Source organism: Notolepis coatsorum, assembly GCF_963971535.1.
Source record: "Notolepis coatsorum genome assembly, chromosome: 6".
Lineage (NCBI taxonomy): Eukaryota > Metazoa > Chordata > Actinopteri > Aulopiformes > Paralepididae > Notolepis > Notolepis coatsorum.
This window is the reverse complement of record NC_140170.1, coordinates 46,119,071-46,140,760: the sequence shown is the minus strand read 5'-3', so window position 1 is coordinate 46,140,760 and position 21,690 is coordinate 46,119,071. Positions and strand designations below refer to the sequence as shown.

The following is a 21,690-nucleotide window of genomic DNA, read 5'->3' as shown; positions in this document are numbered from 1 at the left end:
ATGATGATGATGATGATGATGATGATGATGGTGGTGGTGATGATGATGATGATGATGATGATGATGATGATGATGATGATGATGATGATGATGATGATGATGATGGTGGTGGTTATGGTGGTGGTGGTGGTGGTGATGGTGGTGGTTATGTTGGTGGTGGTGGTTATGGTGATGATGATGGTGGTGGTGATGGTGGTGGTGGTGATGGTAGTGATGGTGATGGTGGTGGTGATGGTGGTGGTGGTGATGGTGATGGTGGTGATGGGGGTGATGGTGGTGGTGGTCGTGGTGGTGATGGTGGTGGTGGTGGTGATGGTGGTGATGATGGTGGTGGTGATGGTGGTGGTGGTGGTGGTGGTGGTGATGGTGGTGGTGGTGGTGGTGATGGTGGTGGTGGTGGTGGTGGTGATGGTGGTGGTGATGGTGGTGATGGTGGTGGTGGTGGTGGTGGTGGTGGTGGTCGTGGTGGTTTCAAGTTTCTTTAATAGTTGTCATACAGAAGTACAGAATACTTTTGTACAAAATGCTTCTTACTGTTGCGCTCCAGAGACTGTGCATGACAAGATAAGTATGAAATAAAAACATAGTAAAAATTAGAAGAAAAAAAAGAGGTCACAGTGTTCAGTTTAGACATATGTACAATGTTCGTAGACGTAGTTACCATACAATATACAATACTGTGCAGTGTACTAATATACAATACTATATAGTGCAAGGCATAAATGGACAAGGTGCAGTTTAGGTACAATTCACAGTAGGTGTACGAGTTGTAGTGCAAATCCTTTATCAATAAATATAAAGTGTAAGTGTGTTTGTGTGATCTAAAGTGTGGAGAGTGGGTGCTGCAGTGTGTTGTTTGTTTGAGTGAGTGTGTGTGTGCGTGTGGGTGTGTGTGCTGTGTGCATTTGATGGTTGTTGCATAGTGATTATTGTTCGTTTAGCGATTATTGTTCGTTTAGCAGCCTGATGGCCTGGGGATAGAAGCTCCTTCTGAGTCTTTCTGTGCTCGCCATAAGACTCCGGTATCGCTTGCCTGACGGCAGCAGTTCAAAGAGGCAGTTGTTCGGGTGGCTCGAGTCCTTAATAATTCTCTTAGCCTTCCCCTTGCACCGCTTGTTGTAAATGTTCTGGAGGGTGGGAAGCCCCCCTCTAATTGTGCGTTCGGCTGAACGTGTCACTCTTTGTAGTCTGCTACGGTCTTGTGCAGTGCTATTCCCAAACCAGGAGGTGATGTTGCCGGTCAGGATGCTCTCTATTGTACATGAGTAGAAGTTCCTAAGGATCTTCTGACTGACTTGGAACTTCCTTAGGCGCCTGAGGAAGTAGAGGCGTTGTCGTGCCTTCTTCACAACACTGTCAATGTGTGTGGTCCATGTCAAGTCCTCGGATATGTGGGCTCCGAGGTACTTGAAACTGTTCACTCTCTCAACTGGTGCCCCGTCGATGCTGAGGGGGCTGTAGTCCTTGACCCCCGACCTCCTGAAGTCCACAATCATCTCTTTTGTTTTGCTGACGTTCAGGGAGAGGCAGTTCTCCTGACACCACTGTGACAGGTTCTCTACCTCTTCCAGGTAGGCCCTTTCGTCGTTGGCAGAGATCAGGCCCACCACTACTGTGTCATCAGCAAATTTGATGATGGTGTTGTTGTTCCGCTGTGCTACGCAGTCATGTGTGTACAGGGAGTAGAGGAGGGGGCTCAGAACACAGCCCTGGGGGGCCCCTATGTTGAGCGTGATGGATGAGGAGGTGCAGTTGCCGGCTCTTACCACCTGGGGTCTGCCCGTCAGGAAGTCCAGGACCCACTGGCACAGGTCATAGTTCAAGCCCAGGTCCCTGAGCTTGGCTATGAGTTTGGAGGGGACTATGGTATTGAATGCTGAGCTGTAGTCGATGAACAGCATTCTCACATAGTTCCCCTTCCTCTTGTCCAGATGTGGTGATGGTGATGGTGGTGGTGATGGTGGTGGTGGTGGTGGTGGTGGTGATGGTGGTGGTGGTCGTGGTGGTGGTGATGGTGGTGGTGGTGGTGGTGGTGGTTATGTTGGTGGTGGTGGTGGTCATGGTGGTGGTGGTGGTGATGGTGGTGGTGGTGGTGGTGGTTATGGTGGTGGTGGTGGTGGTGGTGGTGGTGGTGGTGGTGATGGTGGTGGTGGTGGTGGTGGTGGTTGTGGTGGTGGTGGTGGTGATGGTGGTGGTGGTGGTGGTGGTGGTGGTGGTGGTGGTGGTGGTGATGGTGGTGGTGGTGGTGGTGGTGGTGATGGTGGTGGTGGTGGTGGTGGTGGTGGTGATGGTGGTGGTGGTGGTGGTGGTGGTGGTGGTGATGGTGGTGGTGGTGGTGGTGGTGGTGGTGATGGTGGTGGTGGTCGTGGTGGTGGTGGTGGTGGTGGTGGTGGTGGTGGTGGTGGTGATGGTGGTGGTGGTGGTGGTGGTGGTGGTGATGGTGGTGGTGGTGGTTGTGTGGTGGTGGGTCTTGGCCAAGATTGCAGAGACTGCTCTACATGCACCATCGAGGCCACGGATCAGCTCCTTACCGTCTTCTGTCCGTGGTCTGTCAACGTGGTTTCATTGCTGGGTTAAGTACTTCTATTCTATTCACATAATATGCTTACTTCATATATCTACTCTATTCACACATATGCTTACCACTTGTATCTATTGCTATGTCTGCCCACTACAATCACGCGAGCTGTCTAACGCCTGCCCCGTCTCCCTGTCTCCCTGTGAGTTGCTGTCCCGGAGTGTTGACTGGAGTGTCGGACGTCCCGTGATGAAGGCCGGGAGGATGTGACCCTCTCTGCGTGCCCTCCTGTCTCCCTGTCTCCGGCGGTCTCGTAGTGGTGACCGGAGTGCTGGACGTCCCGCGATGATGTCGGGGAGGTTGCAACCCTCTCTGCGCCGCCCTCTATCTCCCTGTCTCCGGCTGTCTCGGAGCGATGACCGGAGTGTTGAACGTCCCGTGATTAAGACGGGGAGGACGCGACCCTCTTTGCATCGCCCCTGTGCCTCAAATAGATTCGCTATCAGCTCTATCTTTAATCTTTCAAAATGTTCAGTTGCTATCGCTATCAGCTCTATCTTTAATTTTTCTAAATGTTCAGTTGCTATTGCATGCACTCATCTGTGTTTCACTACACACATGAGTGCATGCTTACCAACTGTTTGTCTGCAACACTACTATCACCAACATCTAAGAAGGGAGATCCCCCCTTGAATGGCCCTTCTAAGGTTTCTCTCCTCCACACTGCCTGTGGTGCATTTTCCCCTATTGTTAGGTTTTAGTGAGTTTTTCCTTACCTTCGCGTGGGGTATGTCTGGGAGTGCTTGCATTCTTTCATTTATTTGCATTTATTTTAAATTTGTTGGACCTTATGGTGTTCTTGTTTTGTTCTTGACTTATTGTTATGTTTCTTCTTGACTTGTTTAAAGAAGACGTGTCCGGCCCATGGGGACATTAACGTGTGTTGTCGGGCCTTTTTGATTTGATTTGATTTGATTTGATGGTGGTGATGGTGATGGTGGTGATGGTGGTAGTGATGGTGATAATGGTGGTGGTGATGGTGGTGATGGTGATGGTGGTAGTGATGGTGATAATGGTGGTGGTGATGGTGGTGGTGGTGATGGTGGTGATGGTGGTAGTGATGGTGATAATGGTGGTGATGATGGTGGTAGTGATGGTGATAATGGTGGTGGTGATGATGGTGATGGTGGTAGTGATGGTGATAATGGTGGTGATGATGGTGGTAGTGATGGTGATAATGGTGGTGGTGATGATGGTGATGGTGGTAGTGATGGTGATAATGGTGGTGGTGATGATGGTGATGGTGGTAGTGATGGTGATAATGGTGGTGGTGATGGTGGTGGTAGTGATGGTGGTAGTGATGGTGATGGTGTTGGTGGTGATGGTGGTAGTGATGGTGATGGCAAACCACTGGGACAAGACAATGACTTTGAACTCCACCAGAGAGTCAAAGGACATAAAGGACGTAACCTGTATTTCCCACAGACCGCTCACCTCTTGTGGCACCCTGCGAAGGAAGCCCTCTTCTCCTCCGCCGTCATTGGCTCCTTCACCCCGTTGTCGTGCCGACCGTGCCTGTCACGGTGACCGTAGCCGTGGCCTCCTGAAAGATTGTCAGTGAGAGAGAACTCCCCGTAGCCCTTCCTCCTGGCCTTCTGACGAAGCTTGTTCCTGTAGTGTTCGATGTCCGACTTCTGCTTCAGACCACTGTGGTTCAGCTGGAGGTGGGGAACACAAGAGAATAGAAGTGCATGGCCCTTAAGTCAGTTTAATGTGTATTACTGAACATTCCCTGCTGCACTCTGTAGCCAGAAATTGGATGGATTTGTTCTACCCATGAATCAATTGATGATGTCACAATCAATTCATTATCACTGTCATGAAATAATGTACAGCATAGGATACAGTCCACGTGATGGCCAAGTGGAGAGGAATGTGGTTAAGTGGTCCAGGACTGGTTACAGTCTAAGAGAGATGTTAAGATATAGTGCATTGTGATCCAGCAGCATACTACTTGTCTGTGGTACTGGACTTTTAATTTTATTTTAAATGGTTGTACTTGAAATGGTAAGACCTTGAGGAGTCAATGATGTCATAAAACACTTTGAATGGCTTCCTGTTAACCACTGGGAGACAAGTCACACTGTCAGAGGAGGCTGGGTGTTCGATCTGTGTCCCATCCTATTCATGTCATTATAGATCATTGTGTGCCATGAACTCAACCCCAAGCAGAGTTCATGGCAACTTTGAGAGAAAAAAAAACATTTTCAAAACAACAGCCTGGAGCATTGATGCATATTCTCTATTCAGGTCCATCTCAAGGAAACAATAATAAACCAGCACAACAACAATATCAAGTGTCAAGTGATAAAGGTTGTGGGAGCACTTGGAAAAACACTATACTATGCTAAAAGAAATCATTATTATTTTAGTGTTGTATTTGTTCCTCTAGTGAGACACAGTAATCACACCCCAATCCTAAAATAAACTGAAAATGATGATTTACCTGGAGTGGAGGATGGAGAGATAGAGGTAATTGAAGGGGGGAGGAAGAGAGGAAGAGGTGAGGAGGAGAGGAGAGGAGAGGAGAGGAGAGGAGAGGAGAGGAGAGGAGAGGAGAGGAGAGGAGAGGAGAGGAGAGGAGAGGAGAGGAGAGGAGAGGAGAGGAGAGGAGAGGAGAGGAGAGGAGAGGAGAGGAGAGGAGAGGATGTTTGTAGAAATACCGATTGAAATCTAAAAGTATACATTGTCAACTCACTGGGGAATTGTTATGCTAATGTACCGGAACAGGTGGCGAATATGAGAGAGGTTTGAAAACTGAAAGAGATAACAATACAGCAACATATCCTCAACGTAATATAAACAGATGTAATATAAACACAGACTTCACGTAATATAAACACAGACTACACACAGTGGCGATTATTCATGGAGGCCAACGGAAGCCAAGCTTCCCCCAAAATGTGAGCAGTAAATTTTTTTATAAAATAATAAGAAAATCATTATTTTTCATCTCTGTGTTATAATAATTTTCCAATAAGAGTGCGTGTCTGCCGGCTGAATCTATCTCCCTTCCTGGAGAAATAAACCGAGCGAGTGAAACTGTGCCCCCTCTCTATATCTTGCAGGCAGGTACGTACATAACTCAATTGTGGACGGTCTTTTCACATCAAAACGCTCACCAAGGGAAGCCAGATGAAATTTGGCCTCAGACCAATCAAATCACATTAAGCTAAACGTCATCATAGCCTTCGTTCTAGCTAGCTAAATAACTATGGATGTTGATGGCGATGGGGACAGAGTTTCTGATTGAGTGAACGATTTCATAAAGTTACGATTTGAACAACAATTGAAAATTAAAGAAAATGGAAGACGTGTCCGGCCCATGGGGACATTAACGTGTGTATTGTTCAGATGATTCAAGATTCAAGAGGTTTATTTATCACATACATATAGACATCACATACATATAGACATAGACGGTGGCCATGCCCGCTTCGATTGTGCAAAAAAATGCAAATAATTGTAGAAAAAATAGAATAGAAATAAAATAGACATGATAAAATATACTAAGATAAAATACAATACAAAAAGGCAATGGGTCCTATGTACACTTCTATACGATATACAGTTCTACCCTATATGTCACTATGCTATCCTAACTATACTATACAAAAAAATCCAGTTATGTTTTGTTTTTTTCCCTTTAAAGTGTCCTTTTTTCTTTCCTTCTTTTCTTTCGAGAGGGAGTAAGGGACTTTTAACGTTCCTTTAATATTGACAACCACAAACAAAACAGAATGGCTAACGACAGGTTATGTATATAACCTAGTTATATGAGTACTGGCTAAGCGTCCCGCTCTTAAGCCATACCGAGATATACCTCATCTCATGTACCTAGTGTACTCCATCAACGAATAAAACCAAATACACCCAGCACCTGCCAGGCTCCGCCCCTACTGCCGTACTATATAGTACTAGGCGTGGCCACCACTCACTCTTCCTCGGAAAAAATAGTTTCCAAAGAAAAGTTTCCCCAAGGGAACTCAGGGCACGCTAAGAGCGGGACGCTTAGCCAGTACTCATATAACTAGGTTATATACATAACCTGTCATTATATATTCGTACTGGCATCGCGTCCCGCTCTTAAGCCATACCGAGATATGGGGTAGAGCGGACGCGAGGCCCGACAAATGCACCCCCTGAGGACCCGTAAGCCCACATCAGGGGAGAGGGGAGTCCCGTCACCCCATCCTTCCTAATGAAGAGGGGGCGCAGTCAACTCCACCCGAGTGCGAGCAAGAGGGAACTAGAACCTCTTGAACACACAGCACAGGCGGAACCACGTGTGACACAACACATTGTGGCCCACACCCACACACCCCTGCTACCCCACCAAAGACGGGAAGCAGGAGAGGCCACAGACCTCAGAACTGCCTGGGAGACAGAACCCCCGGTCATGTCCATGACGTAAAACCTTACGAAGGGACCCGGGGAGGACCATGAAGCTGCAGCACAGATGTCCTCCACCGAGGCCCCACCCAGCAGAGCGGCAGAGGCTGCCACCCCACGAGTGGAGTGCGCCCTGACGCCCCCAGGGGGAGCCAGCCTGGCCAACGTGTAGCAAAGGGCAATGCCCTCGCACAACCAATGGGACAGGCGCTGTTTCGACAGTGCCTTACCAGCACGAGAGCCACCGTAACAGACAAAGAGCTGATCGGTAGCCCTGAGGCCCTGAGTATGGCTGAGGTAAACCCCCAAAGCCCGGACCGGACATGACAGGTGAAGGCCCGCCTCCAACTCACTAGCGTGAGGAGGTGGATGAAACGCCTGAACCATAATATCCCTGGAGCGGAAAGCACTGCGGATATTTTTAGGCACGAAGGCTGGATTAGGCCGCAGAGTGGCACCGCTATCGGAACGAAAAGACAGGCACTCTGGTCGTACCGAGAGAGCACAAAGCACACCCACAAGTTTTAGCGGAGGTGATGGCCAGCAAGAACGCAGTCTTGAACGACAGCCGTTCCAACAGCGCTTGCTCAAGAGGCTCAAACGGGGCCAAGGACAACCGACGAGGACCAATTGAAGAACCCAGCTCGGAACCAAAGAGCGTTTCACCGTCTTAAGGCGTCGAACGCCAAGCAGGAAACGCTTCACAAGAGGGTGGCCTTACACCACTCTTGGAAAATACGCCACCTACCCGCGTAACCCGCGATAGTGGAGGGAGCATGCGCGTTCCGGATGGTACCAACCACAGAAGGATCCATCCTCTCTAGACCCACCCTCTCACCAGCCAACCCACCAGCAGCTGGCCCAGCACAGGGAACTAACACAGAGACCCGTGCTTGAGAGAGGGCCCGCGATGACCAAGGAACAGGTCATGACGGGATACCAAGAGCTGGATCAGGACCGGGAACCACACAGCTGCGCCCCGGTCCGGCGCAATCAGGATCAAGGACCTGCGCTCCTCAACGTACCCGCCCCAACAACTGACCTAACAGATGTATGGGGGAAAAAATCCCAGGCGGCACGGCATCGGTCCCAGACCTGCCTGACTATGTCCGGACGTAATCCCCACCCGTCAGGGTGAGGACCGCCCCGCGACATTACACCTGTACCCACATTCACCCTGCCGGGGATGTGGAGAGCCCTCAGGCCGCGCAGATGGAGAACGCCCATAGCCAGCCGCCCGGTGCAGATGGGGGGAGCGTACTCCTCCCTGTCTGTCGATATACGACACTGACGTCGTATTGTCCGTCCTGATCAACACCGTTTGAGGACCAGAAGGACCGCTTTCAATACCAACACATTGAACGTAGCGCAGACCGGGCAGCATGGCTTGCCAGCTGCCCCCTACTGCGTTGGCCCGACGCGTCTCCAACGAGGGAGGCGTCGGTGAAAAACGTGACGTGTGACAGCCTACTGCCCATGGGGACCCCCCTGGTGAGGACCCCAGGCCCTCCCCAGGGGCGAGGTCCCCCAGTACTGACACGGGAACCTTAGCCGCTTCCACTTGCCTCTCACCGGGTCTATTTCCATACTGGAAAACCCACCTCCGTAACCCCCTCCTGGGGTGAAGAGGAGGCCAAGAGGGACCACGGAATGAGCAGATGCCATCATACCGAGCAGGCGTATCACGGACAGCGCCGTAACCGTCCTAGGACGGAACCTCCCGAGCGTGTCGTACAACACGCTCTGAGAGGGATGCCCATAGCACTCCAACCGTTGACTGGGAAGAGGAGTACTCTACTTCCAGTCTACAGCAAACCCCAGGCTGGTAGGAACCTGCCTGGTATGAGACCTGACCGCCAAGGACCAGAACGTCGTCAGGGCAGAATACACTTCGTAACCCCTGATGATGCAGAGGCCCCAGTGCGGCCTCCACGCACTTGGTGAAGATGCGGGGAGCCAGAGAAAAACCGAACGGCAGCCTCTGGTACTCATACGCTAACCCTGCAAAGGAAGCGTAGGTAAGCCCTAGGATGGAAGATCGGAGATGCGAATACGCATCCTACAGGTCTATGGAGGAGAACCAGACCCCTACCTGACAGTGAACCTGACAGGTCCAGCATGGGTCTGACACCCCCCCCCTCCCGATTTCTCAGGCACCAGAGAACACCGGGAGGAAAACGCCACGACGATGGCTTGCTTCGTCCACAGAGATTGGATCTCGTTGACCAGAGCTGTCACTGCTGGTGACCCTCACAATAGGGTCTGTACCAAACCTGAAAACGGGTGGGCTTGTGTAAACACAAGTCCCCGCCTCAGCGTTCTCTCCATCCACCTCAACATATGGTACTGCTGTAGCCATATGTGATGACACTCCCAACGCACCCGCTGCCATGTGGCGCAGGTCCGCTAGGAACTGTAGATAGGCGGCCCGGTCCCACCCGCTGTGCGTAGCCAACCCTGGACCCGTGCGAGCAGAGCGTTCCATGTCGGGACATCTGACCCTGACACTACCCACGAGGCAATCGCACCCAAGGGGGGACCCCGACAGAAAGGGCCGGTTTGATACGGGGGAAGCTGACATCAGTTCTAGGTGACAAAATCTCCCCCACTGAACAACCCTCCAGAACATGCTGAGGAGTTGTTCTGCAGCCGGACATGCAAGGTGTGAGGCCCCCATGGATTCCTACACACCATAGCCCTGCAGTGATATTACTACCACCCAAATCACGCGCGCCTGCGAGACCACTGCCAATCTCTCAGGAGTGGGAGGCACCAACATGATACCTGGCCTGGCGAAGGCGAGGTCGGGGAAGCCCGCACTGTGTGCCTCAAAAAGGTTTCGAGCCCCCCTGCTGACAACACTTATAGTTGACAGACGTAACACCAGGCTCAACCAAACACAGCTTATGTGTGGGAGCCGCTTGACATCACAACATTCTCACGGACAGACCCAGGCTCAGCCATCAACTGGGTGTCAGCCCCTGTCCCCATGAGAAGCGAAAAGTGGGGCCGCACGCGATTCAACGAAGGCACGCGGCCCGCAGCCAAAGGAAACAATCAGAGCCCCCTTTTTTTCCGCTGGTGTTGGGGAAGGGAGTGATCGGAGAGCGGGCTGCTCGCGGCAGGACGGCGACGGCTTGTATATTCCAAGCCGAGCTCATCCAACATGGCCGATCCCTCGGCCACCAAGGCTGTCGGCCTTGTGGACACCTGTCGATTCAACGCCCAGGATACCTCTGGCGGGGGAAAACATGACCGCCTGTCGAGGGCCTCGTCATCGCCGCTGACGAGGCCGTGCTCTCTCTTCTTCTGGCTGCGCGGTGTGAGGCGGTGTGGGGCCTAAGACAAATACCGCCCGCGCTCCAGCGGAAGACCAAAATCCTCTGCGAAGAGGGGAGCCCTGAGCGGTTATAGCTTGCGGCTAGGTCAAAGCTAATAACGTCAACAACCTTGCGCGATGTGTCGACGTCGGTTGGCCCTCAAGGCCCCGCCACCAGACACCATTTTTTGATAGAAAAAACAGCAATTTGAACACAGTTACTAATCGCTGCCAATTCCATACCGTGGCGGTACAGGCTTTAGCAGCCCACCAGCCACTCGCCGGGCCGACCCACCTCATGGCGTCGGCCGGGCGGGGCACTGTTTCAACATGTCAAAAGCAAAGGACTGATGCTAACACGGAGCACCAGTGGTGGTTGCAACCAGCAACCTCCACTGTGGTGTGCACCATGAAGGGGTTAATGAATAAATGAACTAACACCACGAACATACTGTAGAATGGGCAAGCCCATGCACACAACGTTAAGGGGAGGCGGACCAGAGAGAACCAGTCCCGCATTCATTCATAATATTCACAACAGCACACCAGCCCTAGACCTCAGCCCATTTACCCATGAAGGTAAACAAAGCCCCCCCCGCACTACTCCCCCAGTAGACACCGATTGACCGTCAGCATGAATGGTTGAGAGGAGGGAAGACTGTAGTATAGACAGACATTCCCGTAGCAGAGAGACAGAACAGAAACAGTAGCCCAATATAGCATAGCGTTAGCCGCGCGCTCCAGGATAACAGGGAAAACAACAACGTTTACCCAGATATCCCACCGCTTGCGCCAATACACACTCGGTTGTCTCTCGGGACAACTCGAGCACATCCCAAACGCCAGCATTGTCATGCCTAGTGACATCCCACAGCGGGGAATAGTAGAACATTGACCCAGCATTTATAGCATTTAGTATTAGCAGCGCGCTCCAGGACAGCCTGGGAAACGTCCACCTCTTAGAGGGACGTTTACCCAAACATCCTGCCCCAGGCGCAATATACAACTCACAACAAGCAGCATTTACTAACACCAGCGATAATGCCTAGTGGCGCAAGTCCTACCTTGTGCGAGGTAGCTCGATAGCTACACCTCACACGCTGTCCCTCTGTCTGCTGTCAACAAAACAAGGAGACTACAGAACTCGATGCTGAGATGCATCGAAATGCATCCCGCTGCAGAGTCGCAGAACCGCCAGAACATGCCGCGAAGATTTCAGGGGTAGGCAAATCTTCGGTAAGCACTCAAACCTAATTTCTCTAAACTTTTCATATCAACTAGTTGCATAGGGTGTCTTGCATCCGCTATGATGGAAACGAAAAAAGAGGAAGAGTGAGTGGTGGCCACGCCTAGTACTATAGTACGACAGTAGGGGCGGGGCCTGGCAGGTGCTGGGTGTATTTGGTTTTATTCGTTGATGGAGTACACTAGGTACATGAGATGAGGTATATCTCGGTATGGCTTAAGAGCGGGACGCGATGCCAGTACGAATATATAACTGGATCGGCTAAGCGAGGGAAGTATTTTATGACCGAGTGACTGACTGTGTTGCTGCCATGAAAGAGAAGAAGGATGTCATTCCTCTACAAGTAGGGTGGGGTGAGTGATTATTTTTCTGTTGAAAACACACACACACACACACACGATCACAACGCTGTTATTGTAATGCTTTTTGGTAACAATACGTTTGTTTAAAGCAGTTTGTAAGGCCGACTGTTCTGTGATTCGAAGAGGTTGTTGCCCAGTAAATGCACTTGAGCTCAACTTGAACGTCTGCATTATTTGCCGAACCGAGAACAGTTACACTGTGACTGTCATGTAACGTTTGTTGTTACATGATGCAATATGATGTGTGGACTCCAGTTTAATGAATCCAAACATAGTGGCTGCATTTATTCCGCCACTTTGTAACACTTCCTTTTGTAACACTTTCTCTGAGCTCTGTTAGTGAAATTATGCTGCTATCGGCCTTATACAGTATATATATATATATATATATATATATATATATATATATATATATATATATATATATATATATATATATATATATATATACAGTAGCATAACGGTCCCATATTGCAACGGATTGTAGACAGTGGCGAATTCTTATGCAAGCCAACGGAAGCCATGCCTCCCTAATATTAAAATATGAATTAATATCAAATATGAAATATGAAAAAAAATTATATATATATATATATTTTTTTTAAATATAGTTTACATTCTTTTTCATCTGTGCATCTGTGTTATATAATTTTTTATTTTTTTTAAATGTCTCCCTCTTCTCCTTCTCACTCCCTCTAACACACTGTCAGACTCACTGTGCTTGCACTGATGCTAGTATAGGAGAGAGGCAGGGGGTAGGTCTCTTTCTCCAGGCTTCCAGCATTATAGAGTCCAAATCCGATCCTAGCCAATCAGATTCGAGCTGACTGCCACACCCTAAAAGTTTAAAACGGGGCTGTGAGGAAAACACTCAGCATATTTTCCCCTCTGCACTCTGAACATTGTATTAACCCGTAACTGTTCCCACGGGCCGAATATTGCTCCGATCCTCGCGAGATTAAATCCACGGGGACCTCTCGGCGTGCCGAAGCTTTTCCTAAATCACTTCCATCATCGAAAACGAGGGGAAAAGGTCGGCTCGCGACCCTGAAAATGTCGCGTGATTTTAAAAACGCTGTATTAAGTGAGCCTATTATGGGATCCACGCAAGCTTTCTATCGTAGAAACATCTGGGTGTCCCGCAACTTTTACTCATTCACATGTAGCCCCGAAAATGCTTAGAAAAGGAAAACAGAAAGCGTGGAATAAACTCGCCGAAACGGAAAAGTGTCCCACGGGCGCGCCGTGATTCCGATCCGCGTGGAAATATTCACGGCCATAGAGGAGACCGTGGGACACCTTTTTGCAACCGAATATGTGTCTCGAATTTGCTCCCACGCGGCGCGCAAAATCGTGCAAGCAAAAATCTGACCAAAAATGAACCAATGCTCCAGCAGTATTAATGACCCTGATGTAAACAAGACAAACGTCTTTCTCTGGTCTGCATCCCCTTATACAATTGTGTGTATTGAGCCGTACTGTATTGTACCCATTCTGCAATCTGTTAAATAAATAAAAATTAAGTTTGACTGGCCGCCGAGCCATACTGTAGTGTACATGGTGACTGCTTGAATAAAAAAAATAAAAATAAAAATAAAAATAATAAAAATATTTAATAATTTTTTTTTTAATAATATTTTTTTGGCTTCCCCTGTTATTTTACCCACGCGACGCCACTGGTTGTAGATGCTCAGTCATTTTACCCACGCAACGCCACAGACTACACATAATATAAACACTGACTACACATAATATAAACACTGACTACACATAATATAAACACATACTACACATAATATAAACACATACTGTACTACACATAATATAAACACTGACTACACATAATATAAACACAGACTACACATAATATATAAACACATACTACACATAATATAAACACATACTACACATAAAATAAACACTGACTACACATAATATAAACACATACTACACATAATATAAACACATACTACACATAATATAAACACATACTACACATAATATAAACACTGACTACACATAATATAAACACTGACTACACATAATATAAACACTGACTACACATACTATAAACACATACTACACATAATATAAACACATACTACACATAATATAAACACAGACATAATATAAACACATACTACACATAATATAAACATAGACATAATATAAAGATATTTTGGATAAAAGCGTCAGCTAAATGACTAAATGTAAATGTAAATGTAAATATAAATACTGACTACACATAATATAAACACAAACTACACATAATATAAACACTGACTACACATAATATAAACACATACTACACATAATATAAACACATACTGTACTACACATAATATAAACACTGACTACACATAATATAAACACACACTACACATAATATAAACACTGACTACACATAATATAAACACATACTACACATAATATAAACACAGACATACTATAAACACATACTACACATAATATAAACACATACTACACATAATATAAACACAGACATAATATAAACACATACTACACATAATATAAACATAGACATAATATAAAGATATTGTAGCTAAGGGGCTACACAACCCTGACTGTATTGAGATATGTTAGATTAAACCACTGCTAAAGAATATGTTAATGGCCAGACAGTATAAGTACACAAAATGGCGGACACTCTATTAACGGCGCGGGGACAGTGATACAAGGTAAACAAGCATTTTAATAGTCATAGCAACATACATATTATATATCACGGTTCTCTTTTAATAATAGAATGTCAGTGCAACAAAGTCAGATGTAACGATAGTTCCTATACTACGGATACTCGACCGGTGGAGCTCTGAATGGAGTGAAACGAAGCGAGGCGGCACAGGGAAAAGCAAGATGGTGGCTGGAGACAGTGGTTCTCTCTAGAGCTCCGGCTCCAGAGAAACTGTAGACTGGTGGGATAATCCTGTCGTCGCTGGGAGAAGGGGTCTAGTACGGACCGGTCCTTGTATTCCTAGCGCCCGATGGCAGGGTTAATAGCTATTAATCCAAAAGGCTGTTGGCATAGATGATAGCTAGTTAGCTCCGTTTGTACTGGAAGCTAACCCGCAGGCGGTCTCCAATGAGTAGTTATGTCCAGAACGTCGCTGGGTTTAACTATAAGTCTCTCCACGTTACTTCGCTTACACAAGTCACTATACTGTGCCAATAATGGCTCGACAATATTATAGTGGTATCTAATTAGCCATGCGGCTCTCTATAACGATACACTGCTCTCGGTCTGTGTATAACTGCACCAGACGTCTTCTCTCTCACTCTGTTAGTTTTCCTGTTAATGCTGCTGCTGCACGTCTTCTCCACAACACACTCCATCTTAGTTCCCTGTGGACTCCGCCTGTTCACCTGTACAGATCAATGCGCTAGCTCCCTTGTCCGGGCATGCCTGAACATGTTCTGAAACATGTCTAGAGGGGGCGCGCCTGGCGCCTACGGCGTTAAGAATGGGACATATACAATAAGGCGAATGATAAGTACTGTTAGGCAAACAGATGACGTAAAGATATATATCTTATATATATAAACAATATATAAGTTATACAAAATAATAAACGCAGACTTTCAGTGTTAATCTGGACCTTCAGAACAGATATACTACACATAATATGAACACATACTACACGTAATATAAACACTGACTACACATAATATAAACACTGACTACACATAATATAAACACATACTACACATAATATAAACACATACTACACATAATATGAACACTGACTACACGTAATATAAATACATACTACACATAATATAAACACATACTACACATAATATAAACACTGACTACACGTAATATAAATACATACTACACATAATATAAATATAAACACATACTACACATAATATAAACACATACTACACATAATATAAACACTGACTACACATAATATAAACACTGACTACACATAATATAAACACTGACTACACATAATATAAACACATACTACACATAATATAAACACAGACGTAATATAAGCACATACTACACATCATATAAATGTAGTATTTCCAAGCTGGACTTTACTTCAGACAAAATGAACTCCGTGAGACTGATGGCCATGGTGCGGTATGCCAACCATTTATTGACAGTAGTTCACCATTAGACAACGTAAGAGCTGAAAGTGGAAACAGACATACAGTCATTCGTTTGTCCAAACCACGTTTTCATAGAAAGGTGTAGCACTGGCTAGCATCTTAGCTAGCTCAGCTCAATACATAAAATATGAAGATTGCCAATATAACACAAATAACACAATCCATAAATAAACACGTACCTCTTCGCCTTCCAGCTAGGTGCTAAACAAGGTAAAAAGGGGGGTTTCCTTCACGAACAGTTATATTAATGAGAGATATCCGTTATTTACATTAGTACTCTCTCCCGTCAACCATTTCTCTGAACTCTAACGTTAACCGGATATCGTTGTTACGCAAGAGTATCCACAGCGCGAGGGGGACCACCAGTATTGTCAAAATAAAAGACAGTATTTCAAAATAAGACAGCAAAAAACAATTCCACGTAAAATCAAGTCTAACGTTATAAACAGAGGAATTTGGTTCTTTACACTCCCATCAAATCATTGTTGTTTCAAATATTGTAGGAAACCATGCATAAGCAAACACAATGATTTCTCAATAAACCATAAGCAATAACCAAAAATTATGGTATTAAAGTTGTCAAACACTTCAAACAAATCAAATCAAATACATCTTTAAGAGATGCAAGGGTGCGTTACTTAGTAAACATCTAGTCACTTAGACATATTGTCACTCTCCTAACCAGACCATCTCTATCCACTATAGATTTAGGAACTCTACCTAATCTCCATTTATTTCTCGGCAGATCATCATCTTTCATCATCACTATGTCACCTATCTGGAGGTTTCTCTTTGGCGTGTGCCAGCGTTGCCTGATGGCGATAGTAGGTAAATTGGGGAGAGAGATCCACACGCTCTGGAGGGAGATCGGCCATTCTTTGTTCTTCTGTGTCTCTCCTGAGCCTTCTGCAGGTCACACATCGATGGAGATGAGATGCTACGACCCAACCAAATCCTATGATCCAGTAGCCCTTTGATATGATCTTGTTTATGGTTATTCCTTTACCGTGATGTTTAGCCTTTTCATGGCAGTGTGTGATGATCATCTTCGTGATGTGATGTTCCTTCGGAATGATCGCCGGTGTTTGACTGCATGGGGAAGATTGGAGTCACAGAGCCTTCCTCCCACTTTGATTACACCATCCTTGATTGCAGGGTGTTTGACTGCATGGGGGAGATTGGAGTCACAGAGCCTTCCTCCCACCTTGATTACACCATCCTTGATTGCAGGGTGTTTGACTGCATGGGGGAGATTGGAGTCACAGAGCCTTTCTCCCACCTTGATCACACCATCCTTCTCTGGAAAGGGTTTGAGGCGATGCAACTTGTTATTGAGTGGCAGCCAAGAGCCTGTCTTCAGTAACTTCAGTTCCTCTGGATATGTTTGTCTCTGTAGGTCTTTGATTATGAGGCACTCCACGTCCTCTCGTTCCATTACTGTGGAGAGACCATTTTGACTTCTCTTTGTTGATGCCGTTCTTTAGTTTGTCTAGGAACAGGATGTCATCCTGGGAGACTGTTTTTCCATCTTCCTTGGCATCCTTGAAGTCGGACTCCAGAACGCGAATGGCATCTGCAGGGGTGTCTGGTGGCAGCTCTTTGACCGCGATCCGGAAGCATTCGCTCGCCTGGCTTGGAGTGTCAAGGCGCGGTGAAGAGCACCCCACAATGCTCCATCCTAAATCGGTTCGAACTGCATAAGGTTCATCATTTCCTCCTGATATTACTTGTCTTGGTGCCATGGCCCTTGAACAGTCATATCCTATCAAGAGACCAACCTCACAATCCTGTAGCGGTGGAATCTCGTCTACGACTGTGGAGAGATGATTCCATTTCTTGGCCGTTTCCTTTGTTGGAATGTGGGTGCGGTTCACCGGTATGCAATCCTTGGCATAGGCAGGAGGAAGATCGATGTGCAGGGAGGAGCTGTAACCTCATACACGAAGCCCTGAGACTCTTTGGGTTTTGACTATTGTGTCTCGTCCTATCATGGTAGTTAACTTCAGTTTAACTGGACAGGAGTCTGCCTTTAGAGTATTACTGACTTCCTGGTCGATGCAAGTGGTGTCACTTTGTGTGTCCAGCAGGGCGTAGACCAGTTTTTCCGTTCCTGACGTGTTCCCTTTTTTTTTTTTTTTATATATTTTTTTTATTATTGCAAAACAAAAATTATTAAAAGTCAGTACTCAACACACAATGCATAATGAAACTTTCAGTCAAGGTGGTTAAAATTACATGCAAGTACAGAAACAAGATAAAACAAAAATAGTCTATAATAAAATTTTAACCGTATACAGTGTATATCCAGCGAAATTACAATTATATAAATGTTAGTATAGAATATACCCCTAATACCTATTTTCTAAAACCCTACACACATATGCTCCAGCTCGAACCCCCCCCCTCCCGGACCCCCCCTTGGATAGTACCTCCATTATCCCTCACTCCTAACCAGACACTACCATTATAAGCTAGCTTTTATTCTCTCCACCACTTCTACCCACATTGACATTTTGGATTCATTGAGACCCAGAATTATTGCTGTAGATATTTCTTGATATATCACATCGAGATATGTAAGAAACCAAACTTTCCGGCACATTTTTTCCGGTTGAAACCAGCGTGATGCGATCAGCTTTTTAGCTACTGTGATACCCGATAAAACCAATCTCTTTAGCTGTGGATTCACTGCAAACTCAAAAACATCATTCAATAGTAATACCGAGGGGTGTACAGGTATATTCCAAGATACGAGTTTTGATAATTGTTGGGACACATCTTTCCAGAATGCCTTAACTGGTGGGCAGTCCCAATACATGTGCATAAATGTTCCTTCGTCCCCATTTGTACATTGGGAGCATTTGGAGTCTTGTTTAAGCCCCATTCTGCACAGTCTTATAGGAGTCAAGTATGTCCTGTGAATATAGTTCAGATTGATTTGTTGATGATCCGGGTTCCTTGATGTAAGTCGGACATTTGCCCAGGCTCCTTGCCAATCAAAGTCATTTTCCAGGTCTGGTATATCCCTCCTCCAGACAGTGTCTAGTTGAAGGGTTTCATACAAGGACGTTAGTAATTGATAATAAAAACCTGATACAAAACCTCCCAATGTTTCTCTTTCATAGAAAAATTTGTGGTATCTGTGGTGTTCAATTGGTATGAGTAATGGAACACCGTGAGACCTCAGACATAGTTGTAACTGTATGTAAAAAAGCCATGTGGACTCGGTGAGGTTAAACTTTGTGCATATTTCGCCATAACTACAGAAGCCCTGGTTATTAAAAATATCCCCTAATGAGTGTATGCCTTGCTCTTCCCAAATAGGGAATCTTATAGGGCGTTTTCCCATTAAGAGTGCATTGTTATTGAATATGGGAGTGTGATTATGCCATTTTTGAGGGTTAGGATATTTCTTTTGTGTTTCCCGCCATGTTCTGATTGCATGGGTAATTATGGGGCCAAATTCCCGCTCACAATGCTTGATTGAAAGTTTAGTGTGTGCTATGTCTTTCAGTCTCTGTGGGGCTACTATGTTTTCTTCCAATTCTCTCCAAGATACCAAAGCCTGGGGATCAAACCATATTTTCAATGGTCTTAATGTGAAAGCCTTAAAATATTGTAAAAAATCTGGAACTGCCATGCCACCGTCTGCTTTATTTCTCTGTGCGGTGGATCTTTTTATGCGAGGTGGTTTGTTATTCCAAATAAATTTGTATGTGGAGGATTGTAATCTTTTCCAGTAGCCCTCTGGAGGAGGTAACGGTAGCATTGAGCTGATGAAATTGATTCTTGGTAATACATCCATCTTAACTATTGATACCCTTGCCTGTACTGAGTTTTTAAGTTTTGCCCACCTGTCCAGGTCGTCTTTGATTTTGTTCTGTATTTTTGTGTAATTGTGCTTCACCGTTTGTCTTATGGTGGGAAATATTTCCACACCCAAGCATCTAAAATGTTTAACCATGGGTATCGCGCCTGGGAGGGTTGTGTCTTTTTTTGCACGGATGTTAAGAGGAAGGAAAGCCGACTTCGGCCAATTTATTTTAAATCCCGATAAATCACCAAAGTTCTCTATCAACTTGAGTAGATGCGGCAATGTGGTGTTGGGGTTTTGCATGAACAATATTACGTCGTCCGCATATAAACTAATTTTATGTTGTGTGCCCTTGATTACGATTGGTTCTATGTGTTGGGATTGTCTTATAAATTGTGCTAAAGGCTCTAATGATAGATCGAATAGTCCGGGACTAAGAGGGCAACCCTGTCTGGCTGAGCGTGATACCGGAAAGATTTCGGAGATGAATGTGCCTGTTGTAATCATGGCCGATGGGTCCTTGTATAGTACTTTAATCATATCAATGAATCCTTTTCCTAACCCCATCCTTTCTAATACTGCCCATAGAAACGACCATTCCAGCCTGTCAAATGCTTTCATAGCATCCAGGGATAGCATCGCCTTAGGTGTGGTGTCCTCTTTGTCTGCATCTAGTACGTGCAGTATTCGCCTTATGTTATCATTGATCAGGCGACCTCTTATGAAGCCAGTTTGGTCCGGATGAACTAAAGACGTCATATGCTTTTGCAATCTGATGGCTAATATCTTAGAGTACAGTTTGACATCGGTTCCGAGGAGGCTTAAAGGTCGGTAACTACCGCACTCAGTGGGGTCTTTGTCTTTTTTGAGAAGGACTGAAATGAGTGCGATATTGTGGTGTTTATGGAAGCTCCCCTCCTTGACTGAGTGTAAGATCATATTTAGTAATAAGGGTCCAAATATGTCCCAGCAAGAAAGGTACATTTCTGATGGGATACCGTCTTTTCCCGGAGCCTTACCGTTTTTCATTCCGGATATGGCCTTCTTGAGTTCTTCTAATGTGATCGGTGCTTCTAACTGTTTAGCGTCGTCCTCCGAAAGTTTAGGGAGAGTAATTTGATTAAGATATGTGTCTAATTTGTTTTGATCAAAGGTTGTTTCTGAATTATACAAGTCGGAGTAGAATTCTTTGAATGTATCGTTTATTATTTTGGGGTCTGTTACAAGTACTTGTTGTTTTCTAATGGCAGTTATATCTGCAAATTTTGCATTAATTCTTAATCGCATGGCTAATAGGTGACTAGGTTTAGAACCTTGGAAATACTGCTGTTGTCTTGTGCCGCGTATTTGCATTTACGATTTTTGTCTGTATATTGCTTTGATCTCTGTCTTTAGAATGTTAACTTGGTTTTCTAGTCTAGTAGAGTTGTTGTATTTTAAAGAATTAAAAAGCGTTGAGTAAAGCGTTTCCATTTCAGACAGTTTTGTGCATTGATTTTTGCGCAATATGGAGGAAAATCTATCCGTGAAATCCTTGATCATACCCTTTACCGACATCCATAATATTCTGGGGTCTTGCTCCGCGTTTGCATTATCCCGTAGGAATACTGTGAGAGCTTCTTTAATTTGTGTAATGAATTCCTTGTTGTTAAGCAGCATAGTATTAAAACGCCATCTTGGGGCCCGGGAAGATAGTGTACCAAATGTTGCTTTCAGGATTAAGTAACAGTGATCTGATAGCGCATTGGGTATCATTTCCACTTCATATTTATCAAATATTCTCGGGGATGCAAAGACGTAATCAATTCTGGATAATGTGTTGTGTCTCGCCGAACG

The 21,690-nt window shown here is 45.7% G+C and overlaps 1 protein-coding gene across 1 annotated transcript in view; it reads right to left on the bottom strand.

Annotated features, from left to right (window-relative positions):
• Nucleotides 1-21,690, bottom strand: part of LOC311229459 (UPF0606 protein KIAA1549L-like) — a gene marked incomplete at both ends in the record, with an annotated part of 283,918 nt that overhangs the window by 14,287 nt on the left and 247,941 nt on the right. Inside the window, 1 exon segment of the mRNA XM_084315540.1 lies at nt 4,013-4,236. Coding sequence (XP_084171666.1) covers nt 4,013-4,236 — 224 coding nt within the window.